At 33.8% G+C, this 14770-nt stretch overlaps 1 protein-coding gene across 3 annotated transcripts in view; it reads right to left on the bottom strand.

The window, feature by feature from the left end:
• Nucleotides 1-2811: 2811 nt before the first annotated feature.
• NOVA1 (NOVA alternative splicing regulator 1) overlaps nucleotides 2812-14770 on the bottom strand; it is a 149578-nt gene continuing 137619 nt past the window's right edge. For all 3 annotated transcript variants that reach the window (XM_006740616.3, XM_081830662.1, XM_081830663.1), the window contains one exon: nucleotides 2812-6028. In XM_006740616.3, coding sequence (XP_006740679.1) covers nucleotides 5024-6028 — 1005 coding nt within the window. In that variant the 3' untranslated portion in view covers nucleotides 2812-5023. The remainder of the gene's footprint in view (nucleotides 6029-14770) is intronic.

The raw sequence follows: 14770 nt of genomic DNA, 5'->3' as shown, positions 1-14770 counted from the left end.
CTTTCTTTAATCATTTCATAGAGGTAAACATACTTGAATGCTAAATACCTGACCTTTTCAAATAAATGCAGACCTACCTTGATTTTCACAATAAGCCTCTATTAATTTCCATGAGACAATGTTTTCACAAATGTAAGGCAAAACAGATGTTAAATTACTTAAGAGAACTCATAATTTAAATAATTAAAACTAATTTGTGTTTAAAGCTATTTGCAGATTTATTAGAGAAACAAATACAAATATGCATTTCTACAGAACTGTTTTTTTTTTTCCAAAATGAGCTTAAAACTTGTTCCACAGTTTTTACTTGTTTATATATCTATGGTAACCCAAGTATTGGCTTCTGTACCACTTGTAATGAGACAATTGCCCTTCCATTGCAATTATAAAAAACTATTTAAAAAAAAATTCGGCACATACACGTTAAATATTTTTCCTTAAAAAAATAATCTAATCAAAATATTGAATACTTTAGATTTAAACAATATTTTATTTACAAATCTGTTTTGATTACTTTATTAATTACACAAGGTAATGCTTCAATTTTCAAGAACAGTTTTTTTTTTAATATATAGACCAGTGGAATGACATCCTATCTAGTAATATGTACTACACTTCATTTTTTTCAAAATTAACATGACAAGTTTTCTAATACTTTCATTTTTTTTGGAAAAAATGTTATTTTATTGGGGCACATATCTGATGAAACAAAAAATAACATGCAGAATTCCAAAAATAATCTGTTAAAGTAATATGATACTTACCCTTTATGTAATAAGACATCTATGAACAACAGTGCATAACAATATTATGTATTCATGTTTATGAGAAACCAAGCAGGAGGCAAAATGAGTTCATTCTGCTTTCTAATCATGTGCAATTTCATATGGCTGTTTGCATCATTTAAATAAAGTGTGTACATTAAATTTCTAAGACTGCATTGCACCCAAAATTATTGTGGATAGCCATGCTTGCCCTGTATTTAATGAGTGATGAATTTCTCCTACTAACAGAGTAACTGGTCTCAAATCGTGTCTGTGATGTAAAAGAGTATTAAATTATATTTTCATCTCTTTTCAATTGCTGCCTTGGAAAGCAAGAATTCCCTTCTTGGAGAAGACTTACAGTAAGTAAAATTTACTTAAGGACTCAGTGAGGAATCAGCATGTGAATCAAGAATGCAATATAAGAATGGATTAAAAAAAATGTGATTATCAGTACCTTTGTTGAAATCTATTACCACCATTAAAATTTCCAAGGAAAGATAGGGCCTGTAACATAGGGGTTCCACTCATTGTTAAATTACTAAAATCTACCAATTTAATGCTTTCATACTGTTTATTTTTTTCCAATAGAAAAATAAATCTCATACATTAGAAGTGGTACACAAAAAACTGGGATAAAATTTATCAGATTCTTGATAGCACCATTTACACATTCTTAAAGTAAACATTAATATGCACTTTCTTAGAAAGCGATATAAATATATAATACAGGACTTGCTAACCTCTGTTAACCATCTGAATACGATGGAATAATCTATCTCTACTGTGCAGGTAGGCTGTGCATGGTGGTGTGGCAATATAATTTTAAAAGTTTGTTACAGATGTGATGGGAAGCTGGAAGGAGTCGAATAAGCAGAAAAAAGAGCTTAGATCTATTGTAAGCAATGAGTCGAAATGAGCCGTTACAGGTTAGAATTTATCTTTGTTTCTGATCATTCAATGAGAAAATGACTTCCACAGAAATAGATACATTTAACTGTTTCAGGAGTGGGGTGGGTGAGGTGAAGTAGGATTGAAAGTCCTACAGGTAATAGCAATAACTGGAAGTGCAGACGAAATTGGTCTTCAGTGCAAAGAGGAAGGCAGCCGTTTAAAAAGTCTAGGTGCAATGTTGTGGTGCTGAAAGAAAAGCTCCCAGTGATAAAGGAAAAAAAAAAAAAACTGCAATGCAACTTCAAGCAGTAATTTTGTGGTGCTGAAAGGACAGCTCCCAGTGTTGAGGAAAAGATCTTGGATCTAGAATGAGGTGTCCAATCTGTATGATAAACAGCACACTGTGTCTCAGAGCGCCCATTCAATCTCAGTAAGTAAATGAAATATTGATTGAAAGTGACCCTGAAACAGAATGCATTAAAAAGACATAGAAAGCTGCAGAACTGAGGTAATTCGTATTCAGCATGTTCACCAGCCTCCCTATAGCAAAACAAGTCTATAAATAGTTGCATTTCATAAGATGTTTGGCCCTTGTATCATCAGTTTTCTCCATTTTGGATCAGTATAGCTGAACAGCCATTGTTACATGCCTACCTGTGGCAGTTTGAAGCCATACTAATTTTCTTCCAGTAAATTAAAGCATCACATCACAAATCAATTCTACATGGTCTATAAATTTCAGAGAATAAGTTTTTAGACAGCATGAAGCTGATTTACACATAATGCACACAAACCCTTATCTGTTACCATAAATTAAAATGTAAATATCTTCAATTTAGCTTTCAGATTTAACTAACATATAACCATGCCAACTAGCAAAAGTTTAAAATTCCCATTTACAATTAAAATTGAACTGAGTGCATTTTCAGCAATACTAGCTAATAAAATACACATAATTGTTTAAATGGTTTGGCTTCAAAGTAACATTAAATTCCAGATGAAATGCATGGGCTCCACAGTGGACTACTGGAATTTTGAAATAAAAGGTTGAAGATTTGCTAAGACTGAACAAAACATTTTAAAGACCCAACATTTGAAATGCTTCTAATACACATCCTAGATTACTTCCTTTCTCTTTTTCAACTAAGTGGGGCCCCAATCTTTGCCTTTGTTCACTGCTGACTCTGAGACAGCATGGTGAAAGAAATTTACATAGATATTATTTACTGTTAATGTATTATAAATGATCTGAGACTTGTGACATGCAAGGAAAAAATGAGACGGGAGACAAGTGATGCTACATGATGAACTAAGCACATTTATAATGATAAAATGAGTAAATATAATAGCGGCAATGCTAACCACTGATTCCACGAGATACACTATTTGTCAAAACTTACACAGCTACAGAGTATCGACGATAAATAGTCATTACCAATTAACACAGTTTACTACAGCTTTTCTCTTTCATTTAAACAAGCATATCATTCCCTTTTAAAATCATTCTCTAAATAAATATTTAGAGATAGAGAACTCTAAATGAAATAACAGTCCAATGTTAAAAACTAAAAAAAAAATGAATCTACTCTTACAGTTTGACAGAAATGAATTATTAATAGTGGAAGGGGAAGGGATCAGGAAATAATTTCAAGTTCTCAATGTCCAAAAGTAAATTGCACAGTAAATCAATATGAAATGAAGAGTCCATATAGTTCAATGAACAAAAGGGAAAGTTCATGAGGACAAAGATCACAGTTCAGAGAGAGGCTGGACGAAATTCAGACATGGAGCATCACACTCATTGTTCTTTAATTGGTTGCACAGAAAGGAGCAGCTGGGATGCCATTTAGCTTGCTAGGATGGACGTAATCAATGGGTTGAAGTTGAGATGGAAGTAATTCTCTTTTGTAATTCAGTTGCTCAGCCAGATGATCCAGAGGTAGCCAGCATTTTATTTTTGTCCATTGAATTTAAGACTGCATGCACAGCATGAGGAGGTGCTTGGGGATGGATGCCCCTATGAGTGGCCTTGAGTGGGCAAACTCAGAGGTTAACAGATGGTGTGTCAAATGGCCTGGACAGTTGGCACTCAGGAGAGGTACAGAAGAGGGTGACAGTTGTTGGGTCTTGGGAACAAAGGCTTACTTTGAAATGACCTGTCAAAAAGCCTGACAAAGGTAGATCACACTACCTCTCAAGATAAACTGCCTCTTCTAAATAAGCATGCAGGAAATACTGTCTGGTTGGTGACATAAAAATGCTCCACAAAACATGCAAATTACCGAGTATTAGAAACTGCATTGGCTGCTAGCGCCATGCTGCAAAGACTCCATCATGGGAGCAAACAGCTAAATCACAGATAGCTTCACAGTAAAATCTACATTCACAATACTAATAGGTTTCTAGTGTTAACAAATTATACACAATTATAAGCTCTTAAAATGCAACATACTTATCAAGCAGTTGCAGATAATGAAACATTATCAGCTATCAATAATTTGTTGGCACTTTCACTTTTGTTTATAAAATTTCCAATACACTGTACCACAGTTATGTGTCTAAACAGTGAGGATGTTAATGGAGTAATGACTGTTCTACTGGCCAGGCGATGGGATCAGTAGTGAATTCAGTGCTTAAAAACAAATGTACAAACCTCTGAAGAGGTGGGACTCCATGTGAGAACTTTTGTTGAACTTACAAATGATGAAGAATGGGCCATGGCCAGCATGCAGCATTATTTCCATTGTCTAGTTCAGATGGAGAACAGGTGCTTTTATTGATCTGTAAACTTACCAATATAATTTTCCACAGTTTTAACCTTTTAAATATTTTACAGTGCTTTTATGCAACTATATTGCTTTTTGATCATTTTAAATTTAAAACTTATTTTCAAAATATTGTCTCCTACTTCACTGTGCCCTAAGCAGGAAGTAAGACTTACATGACAGTGCTTTGGCCTCACTCCATTTTAGGTCACTGACCCCACCATACTCAACCTAACAGTAGTTAATTTAGTGTTATCTAGAACTAATACTGAAAACTATACGCATATCCCTGTCTACATTCAATCATTAAACTACAATAATGCTGGTAAAATGGCAGGCTTAAATCTTACACTAGAAACACCTCTGACAAATATACACAAGCAAAGTATAGAGAACAAAACAGATCAAGAAAAAATTCTTTCTATGAAACATCTGGTAAAACACATATTATTTACATATACACATTGTCAACATAGTCGCATTCATTTGCATAATTATATATTAATAACAGAAAAACTTCACTTCTGCAAAGTACAGTACATCCTTCTTGAAAATGGGGTAAAGGAGGGGTTAAAACAATCTGATGTATAATTGGGGCACTCAACCCACTTTCTGAGGATTGGCAGCCCGCACTCCTTGCTCATATGTGATCCTTTGTGTAATTAAATACTGAGCAGCCTGTGTTGCAGCTGGTGTTCCAGTAATGGTTACCTTCCGATTCCTTGTGCCAGGTACGAATTCTCCTTTTTTGGAGATCTGTATCCTTGCACCAGTCAACTCCTGGTATTCCACTAATGTTTTCCCTCCTTTGCCAAGTATTGCACCAACTAAGTTTTCTGGCACTGCTATTTCAACTACATCCTTTGATCCATCTGTGGATTTTTCTGTTCCTAGAATGGCACTGGCAGCTAGGGGAGAAGCAGCTCCAAAATATCCATTGGTTGCAGCAGTAGCAGCAGCCAGGCTACCTAATGCAAATGTCCCCGCCGTGCCACCAGCTGTGCTGCCACTGGCTGAGGCTTCACTGGCATAGGTGGCCAACAAATTGGCTGCTGCTGCTGCTGGGTTGGCACTGGCAGCTGCTGCAGCCAAGGCCCCTGTTGCTGCCGCTTGGCTGAGACCTAAACCTAATGTGTTGAGATTATATCCGTAGCTGGCTAAAGTATTAAGTGCAGAGGTGATGGCCACCAGGTCATTGCCTGTGAAGCCCGATAAAACTGCTGGAAAGGCTGCAACGCCAGCAAGGTTAGCGTGTCCTAATAGCCCTGCGGCGGCGGCAGCAGTTGGTAACACTTCAGCAGTGTTTGCATAAGGAGATCCGGTTGGATTGGAATTTGCCACTGGACCTGTAACATTGGCATAACTGATATTGAGACAGCTGCCACTCTGTGGATCCTCTTGTATCTTCTGGATGATAAGTTCAACAGCTTTTCGGTTTTGTTCAGGTTCTCCACTCACAGTGACAACCCTCTCTTGCAAGTTGATCCCATCAGGTTTCTGGGAAAGCTGCACCCAAGCCCCTGACTGCTCCATTATAGCCTTCACAGTAGCACCTCCCTTCCCTATTATCAGACCTGCTGTGCTGTTGGGAACTATAATCTTTACCTGTAATTAAAAAAAATACGTATAAATAATACTTCTGTTCTGCGCATACATATTATATTACTTTGCTATCCTAGAAAAAGTAAAATAATAAATTGAAAATTAGTTTAAACATAATTTATGGACGATAGAAATATCACAACTTCTAAAGCGACTTTTGCTGCATTTTAATACAATTATCTTGTAAAATCAGAATTTCCAAAAGGAAAAGCAATTTTCAGTTTAAAATCATTAAAAATTTTCCCAGAGTCTTTGTGCATTGCAGAAGTTATAAGAAATTAGTATGTTCTAAAAAATGGGTATCAATATACATCAATGGTAACATTTTTATATAGCGCCAAAATAAAAATAACTGTTGATATTCTTCACCTCTTGTAGCTTTAAGAATACCTTTGGTCTAAAACATACAAAAACAAAGAGTGCAGGATTAGGATGCAAAGTTAGTAAAGATAAAAGCAGTAAAGTTTTAGCTTGAGTCCCTTCGGAAAATTAATTTCATGTTCCTTATCACCTAGCAATTTTTGTGTTATTCAAACCTTACTTGTTTCATGACTAATATTTTCAGAGGTCAACAAAATTATTACTAGTGGTATTTTGATTTTTCAATTAAATTGACAAACAACATATAACTTTATCAAAATAACAGACATTTCTAAATAGTTAAGATAAAAAATTTCAATCACTTTAGGGAGGTGAGGAATGATATTTGAGTATATTACCCAGATGTTCTACTTAAATTTGTAAAATGACTATTTTAATTACAGAGATAATTCTCTTTTTTGGCAGCCGTAGCTACATTTTAAAAAATAGGGCTTACAACCATATTATCAAAGGTTACTGAAAATTTACTGAAGTCATGGGAATAATTACAACAATACGATGTGACCATATGAATAGAGGCATTTTAGTTAATTTGTATAGAAACATCCATCCACAAAACCTAGCCTATTTGGATTTATTTAATTACAATCAAATACTATTATAAAAAGGATAAAATCAGGAAGGTATTTTTCCTACCCCCCGAAATTAAAATATAAATATTAAAAATTTTATTTTGGTAGCACAAAGATATGCGTGGCACTGTTTTGTGACTCACTGGGAAGATCAAAAACTGGGAGTGTTGTGTCACTGACAAAGCACTAAAGTAATTGCTTTCCTTGTTCTAGATATTAAAACAGGCAGGTTGAAGTGACTTGTTGAAATCTGAGCAGGAATTTAGTTGAGATAGTCTATGAAATATTTCATTAGCTAGTTTTCAGCCAATATTGCCATGCTATATTTAAAACACAGATTTGGGTAAAAATATTTTAAAGAAATGCACCCATGCATTTCTGGCAATTTTGCTCTTGAAGGAATCAAGCAGCAAAAGTATAAATTCGAATTCTAGTCTGGGTCACCTCATAAGATATGTTTACATGTATTAACACACATGAACACACACACACAACTTTTTTTCCCACACATATAATTTATAGGAATGGGATTCTGTTTCATTCCAATTTGTCTATAAAATAATTTTATTTTATTGAAAACAATCTAAATTTTCTAGAAACATTTCTTAGGAATGTCAAATATATCCTTCATATTCCTCCTGATTAAGTGCATTCAGTTCCAAGAAGTAGGCTGAGAAATAATTTTTTAAAACATGTTAATTTGTTAATTTTGTTCACAGACTTTTTTGTAGAAAATTATTTGTCTGAAATGCTGCAGTATGTTAAAGTATTATAATTAGGAAGTTAAACCATGATTACTTCTTACACTAATTATAAAGATGAATTAGAATCATCCTTACATTTTATCCTGTGCACATGAAGTACTGAGAAAATTTACTTTTAAGGATTTAAATATCTGAATGTTAAATATGATTATATTTTATAAATAAGTACTTCTTTTTAAAATCAAAACATTTTTATATAGTTGAAAACATTTATATACTGGCAAACTATAGTTTTTAACATAATTTTTATGTCTTAACATAATTTTTATGAAGAAAAATACATTAGTTAACCAAAACTGTCATAAGAACTGTTCTTAAATTATTTTAAATTTTAATATCACTATTGTTTTGCCCAATGTAATGATTACCTGCATGATTATAACCCAAGAAGAGAAGAGCACATGAAAGGTCAACTATGGGAACTGTCCTACTGACTGTCAGTAAAAAGCAATGAAATATATAAATTTATAACATCCATTCTAAAATCACCTTAAGCTTCTATGAGATGTGTGAAGATGACATTAATTTATACTACACCGCACACCAGTCTCATACTATATTTACTGCATCCACAGCTTTTTTGGTAAAAACTCTTGTACTAGTTCTATTCTTCCAAAAGAACTTGCTGATGTGTGCACAACACTGCCATTATTGCACATTAGTTTGTCCTTTCTTTTCTTGTCTTCTCTTTTCCTTTTTCTTTCTTTTCAATATTCAAAAAAAAAATTCTGAAACAACGTATAGTTCAGAAATGGTGTGTGAACTTCTCATAACCATAAACATCTTTTAAAAAATCTGTCTCTTTGGAAATGGAAAATGACACCATGCCATCTATCTTTATATTAAAGATGTCCTTATAATTTGAATTACTGTCAGACCACAAAAAAAAAAGAACAGAAAACAAACTTCATGTAATAAGTACTCTTCCCTGGATTTTAGTTTTAACTATTTGAAATAATCTTATATAAATTACTGTCAGCCATAATTGCTATTTTATCAAATACTGATGTGGTTCCCAATTTTTGTTTGTAGAATTTACATTTGTCCATATATAACTACATAAAGGTGGGTTATGATTTAAGAGAAAACATTAATGATTGCACATTAATATTTATAGTAGCACTATTTAACTTTAGATAGTAATAATTCTGCATAAGGTCCCTGATCTCAGATATTAAATTAAAAATTAAAGAAAATATCAGTATAAAAAGTTACTAAATTACAAATTTTTTAAAATGTAAATACTTAACAGCCTAGCCAAGGGAACATGTCATCTAACTTTCATTTTTGACCCAAAGAAATGAAAAACCTCTCAGATTTATACTTTTTTCCTTGAAGACTTAAAAAAAATATGTTATCTATTTGCACACTTAATCTAATATGGACACAAAGAGGAAACAAACTCTGAAAAAAAGCTGAAGCAAAAAGAAAAATTGATCCGTGTGCATAATATCTTAGAAAAAGTAGTATTCTATTTCCATCTTATGTGTCAGGTCAGAGCCAAGAAGTGAGGCACCAGTGTGAAAGCTTGGAGATAGTGGGCTACTGAATACTGGGTGGGGTAGGGGAGAGAAAGGGAGGGTGGAAAATTATGTAAGATGGCTACTTGTTTACTTCTTAGACATAGGAATACAGCATTTACCGAAGAAAAAGTCTGTGCACTGATAGTGTTTGCTTCCCCAATGAGATGATAAATAGCAAATTTTAATTATATGTATGGCTTCATTTTCATTGGTGAAGTCTGTCCACATACTGACTCACATAAGTATAGATGTACTTATTCTAAAGAATTGAGAGGAATTAAAAAAAAAAAAAACAACAAAAAACTGGATCCTAAACAGCATAGAAATTATTTGGTGTAACATACACTAACTAAATCAGATAAGCTGTTGACAGCTACAAATCAGTTTTCAGAACTATTCTATAGTTGCTATCATCAATTCAATCATTAATGGAATGCTTACTGAGTGGTCCAGGCCATATGTTGGGAGTTAGAGATAAAGGATATATATGACACTGCTCCTGCCTTTAAGGAACTTTTAGATTAGTTGTGGAAAAAGATGTATAAATGTAACAGTGCAGTGAAGTCTTAAAAGTGCTGGTATATAAATACATGAAGAGTACAAAGTAGACACAAAGCCTAACTGGAAGGAGAAGGGGTAAGAAAATCTTTGAGAGACAATGATTATTACGTATCTAAATGTCTTTCACATTTTGTGTTCTAGAAGTATCCTGTCCTTTATCAGACATTCCTGTAAGGTTGACCAGTTAGTTATCTCTATGTTGGAGAGGTTCCATTCACACCTAAACCTATTTTAATAGTGATCATGTGCTTAAGTATTGTTTTTAAAGAAAAAAATACTTAAATTTTCCCTGTTCCTAGATTTATAATTATATATTATCAAATAATTATAAGATTAACAATATAATTATGCTAATTTTACTAGTATCAACTGCTTTTCAGAAAAAATAAAATGACTATTTCTCTATTTGCAGCCAAAGAAGAACCTCTATGGGAATCCTATAAAAAGTATTAAAAATACCAAATAGGTAGGTTTTAATGTTGATATGTTTCAATTAAAAATAAATATTAAGCAAAACAAATTTACTCCTTTGCCAAATAAGAACTAAAACTCATTATGGTCTTATAAAACAATGAAAGTGTCTGTAATCATAATTCTTCATCATCATGGCAGGAAAATTAATTATTTCATAAAGCCATATTTTCATATAAATTCAAAACAAGCTCCATTATAATTTAGGATACCTCAATTAATAGTATGGACTACTTAAGGGCTGCCATATTATATACCATATATGCATGGACTTATATCTATAAAGCAATGCCTATCAATAGTGGATACCTTTCTTTTATTCTTTCATTCAGCCATGCTGATCTTCCTTTTTCTGGCAACAGGCCCTAATCTTCCTTTGGGAAATACCCTCTCTCACTCTTAGTGCATGTGCTTCAGGTAAGGCTGACAACCTTCCAATGCTCTAGGAGTGGAAACATAACAGAGCCTGACACATCACAATTTCCATACTCCTGGCAGTTACTGATTTGGGATTGAGCATGTGGCCCAGGATGGTCCAATGAGTTAACCTGAGAATTTGGTAAAACCACTGAGACAGAGATACCTGTGTTTCTAATCTAGTAGAGCACAAGCCTGACATTACTAGTGACTATCTTGCCACCATATGGAAAAAGGAAGAACCTGACTGAAAATAAAGTTAACCTGGATAAAAGGAGTCTACAGAAATGGAGAGAGAAAAATTTCTGACAGCATTTTTGGCATCTCAATCTAATCATGTCTAAAGCTAGCACAGATCAATATAACTCCCTTTTTAAGTCACTTTGCGTTGGATTTCTATAATTTATAACCAGGCAAGTAGAATATTAGAAAATGTTTTTACATTCTTGTTATATCATATATTATTTGCCTATCCAAAAGAAATACTGACATTTTGTTGTATCTCTTGATGCTCTAAAAGTCAAAACATTATAGCTCTGGTGAAGAAACACAAGTGGATTACTTAATTTACCTTTTACCAAGATATACCCTACATGATCTAACAGAATAAATCTCTAATATTTCCCCAATGTATTACACCTCAGGCTACTGAGGCAACATTTCGTAGTGTCCAATGAAGATGCATGTGTCATTTTGGGGATCTATATTGAACTGCAGACCAAAGTAAATTGAAAACCTCATATCTTTTCTTTTGATTATAGATTTTATACACATAAATAACTGCCATCCTGAAAAGTACTGATTTGACAAAATATGTACAGGATGGCTACATGAATACAAGTATCCAAACAGAACAAAAAAGCCGCTCTTCTAACTCTCTACTAGTCTGTTTAATCTACTCCACTTTTGATAATCAAATCAAAGGCAACACAGTTGTCATAAGCATGCATAATATTATTGTAAAATACCATGCTGTCTTTTCTTATATATCTTCACCAGTCCTTCCCCCACCACTGCCAACACCAGGTTTCAAACCTGGGAGCCATCTGTGCCTTTTCTTGCTCCATAGATCTCTACATCCTATTATGTACAGTTTTATTTTTTTCTCCCTAAAATGCTTCTTGCCCAGACCTACTGCTTTATCCTATCTAAAGAAATGTGTGGTATTATAAAGATAATCTAGAGTAGGCAGTTTGAAGGTACAGGCTCTCACCCTGGCTCTGCTGTGTGACCTTTGTCAAATCACTTCAGTTTCATCATCTATAAAATCAGAAAACTTGGTAAGATTATGGATGAAGAGTTTTTATTTTAGCATTATAAAAAACGCTACTCAACAGCTGTCAGTGACGACTCCCCCATTCAGTTACCTACTGAATTATCTAGAATCCTTATGTAGACGTTCCAAATTCTCTGTATCCTGTCCCTGACTTGTCTTCCCAGCTTCATCTTTTAAGACTGGTATACTGTGCTGAATCCAAACTTTACCTTCTAGTTCTTGGATATACTCTATATTAGTCATTTTTCCATATCTTTGCTTATTATTTACTCATTTGGTCCAACTGACTCAAATGTTATCTACCTATATTCCCACACTGTTCTTTCCCTGAAAATGTATACATTTTTGCCTCCTGAAATCTTGTATGTCCTGCAAGAACAGTTCAAATGCAATATAGTTTGTAAACTCAATCCTGGTTCCCTAAAACCAAAATATTTTTCTGTATTTCTTATTATGTTACTTATCCAATGCTGGCTTATATTAGCATACAACAGATATTTACTTCTCTTACAGAATTTGATCTTCCTAAAGGCCATTATCTTATTTAATTTTGTCCTTATTATTTGCACTTAGTTGATGTTATCAATTGGATAACTGTTTAAAAAATAAAACCAAAAATATAGATTAATAAGAACTAAATAATAAACTATTTAAAAGATTCCATCATGGCTATACAGTCATGTATATGTCCATGTGTGTAAAAAATATGACACTGGGTTCTTAAAACAAGAATAGCTTAAAACAAGAATAACGTTATCATCTCTAAAATCTAAATTCAAAGACTATCCTTTTGGCCGGAGCCACCATCTTCCAGTAATTTGCCAAAATGACCAACACAAAGGGAAGAAGGAGAGGTACCCGCTATATGTTCTCTGGTCCTTTTAGAAAACAAGGAGTTGATCCTTTGGCCTCATAACATGTGAATCTACAAGAAAGGTGATATTGTGGACATCAAGGGAATGGGCATTCAAAAAGGAATGCCCCATAAATGTTACCATGGCAAAACTGGAAGAGTCTACAGTGTTACTCAGCCTGCTGTGGGCATTGTCGTAAACAAACAAGGGCAGGACTCTTGCCAAGAGAATTAATTTAAGTATTGAGCATATTAAGCACTCAAAGGGCCGAAATAGCTTCCTGAAGCATGTGAAGGAAAATGATCAGAAAAAGAGGGAAGCCAATGAGAAAGGTACTTGGGTTCAAGTGAAGTGCCAGCCTGCCTCATCCAGAGAAGCACATTTCATGAGAACCAGTCGAAAGGAGCCTGAGCTGCTGGATCCCATTCCCTGTGAATTCATGGCATGATAAATGTAAAAAAAATAGAAGACCTCAAGACTGTAAAAAAATAACTCAAAGATTATATTGCAACCATGCTGAAATACACAAAAGATAAATGTATAGATATTTTAATCTTATCATAAAATTACTGAAACTAGTAACACTCACAGATTTATGGTCATTTAAAAAACTACTAACATTAAGAATGGATGTTGTCCTTTTTAAAATGTTTTTTCTGCATCTATTGAAAATGATATGGTTATCCTTTCTTTTATTAATGTGGTGTATCATTTTGATTGATTTGTGAATATTGAACCACCGTTGCAACCCAGAAATAAATCCCACTTGATCATGGTGAATGGTTTTTTTTAATGTATTGTTGGATTTGGTTTCTAGTATTTTGGTGAGGATTTTTGCATCTATGTTCATCAGAGATATTGGCCTTTAGTTCTCTTTTTTAGTGGAGTCGTTATCTGGTTTTGGTATAAGGGTGATACTGGCCTCATAGAATGAATTTGGAAGTTTTCCTTCCTTTTCTATTTTTTTGAATAGTTTGAGAAGAACAGGTACTAACTCTTCTTTAAATGCTTGGTAGAATTCACCTGTGAAGCCATCTGGCCCTAGACTTTTGTTTGTTGGGAGTTTTTTGACTACTGATTAAATTTCTTTGCTGGTTATTGATCTGTTCAAGTTTTCTATTTCTTCCTGTTTCAGTTTTGGTAGTTTATACAAATGGTGTTGGGAAAACTGGACAGCAACATGAAAAGAATGAAACTAAACCACTTTCTTAAATCATACACAAAAATAAATTAAAAATGGATTAAAGACCTAAATGTGAGACATGAAACCATAAAAATCCTAAAGGAGAACACAGGCAGTAACCTCTTTGACATCCGCCACAGCAACTTCTTTCTAGATATATCTCTTGAGGCAAGGGGAACAAAAGCAAAAATAAACTACAAAATAAAAAGCTTCTGCACAGCAAAGGAAATGACAAAACTAAAAGACAACCTACAGAATGGGAGGAGATATTTGCAAATGAAATATCTGATAAAGGGCTAGTACCCCAAAATCTATAAAGAACTTATCAAACTCAAAACCTAAAAAACAAATAATCCAATTATAAAATGGGCAGAAGACATGAACAGACAATTTTCCAAAGAAAACACACAGATGAACAGACACATGAAAAGATGCTCAACATCACTGATCATCAGGGAAATACAAATCAAAACTACAATGAGATACCACCTCACACCTGTCAGAATGGCTAAAATTAACCACAGAAGAAAAAACAGGTGCGGGAAAGGATGTGGAGAAGGGGGAACTCTCTTGTACTGTTGGTGGGAATGCAAACTGGGGCAGCCACTGTGGAAAACAGTATGAAGGTTCCTCAAAAGGTTAAAAATAGAACAGCACTATGATCCAGCAATTGCACTAGTAGATATTTACCCAAAGAATACAAAAATACGAATTCAAAAGGATTCATGCACCTTGATGTTTAT

The sequence above is a fragment of the Leptonychotes weddellii genome, chromosome 9 (genome assembly GCF_054177405.1).
Source record: "Leptonychotes weddellii isolate Sample4059 chromosome 9, ASM5417740v2, whole genome shotgun sequence".
NCBI lineage: Eukaryota > Metazoa > Chordata > Mammalia > Carnivora > Phocidae > Leptonychotes > Leptonychotes weddellii.
The sequence above is the reverse complement of the archived record's forward strand: the minus strand, read 5'-3'. Positions and strand labels throughout refer to the sequence as shown.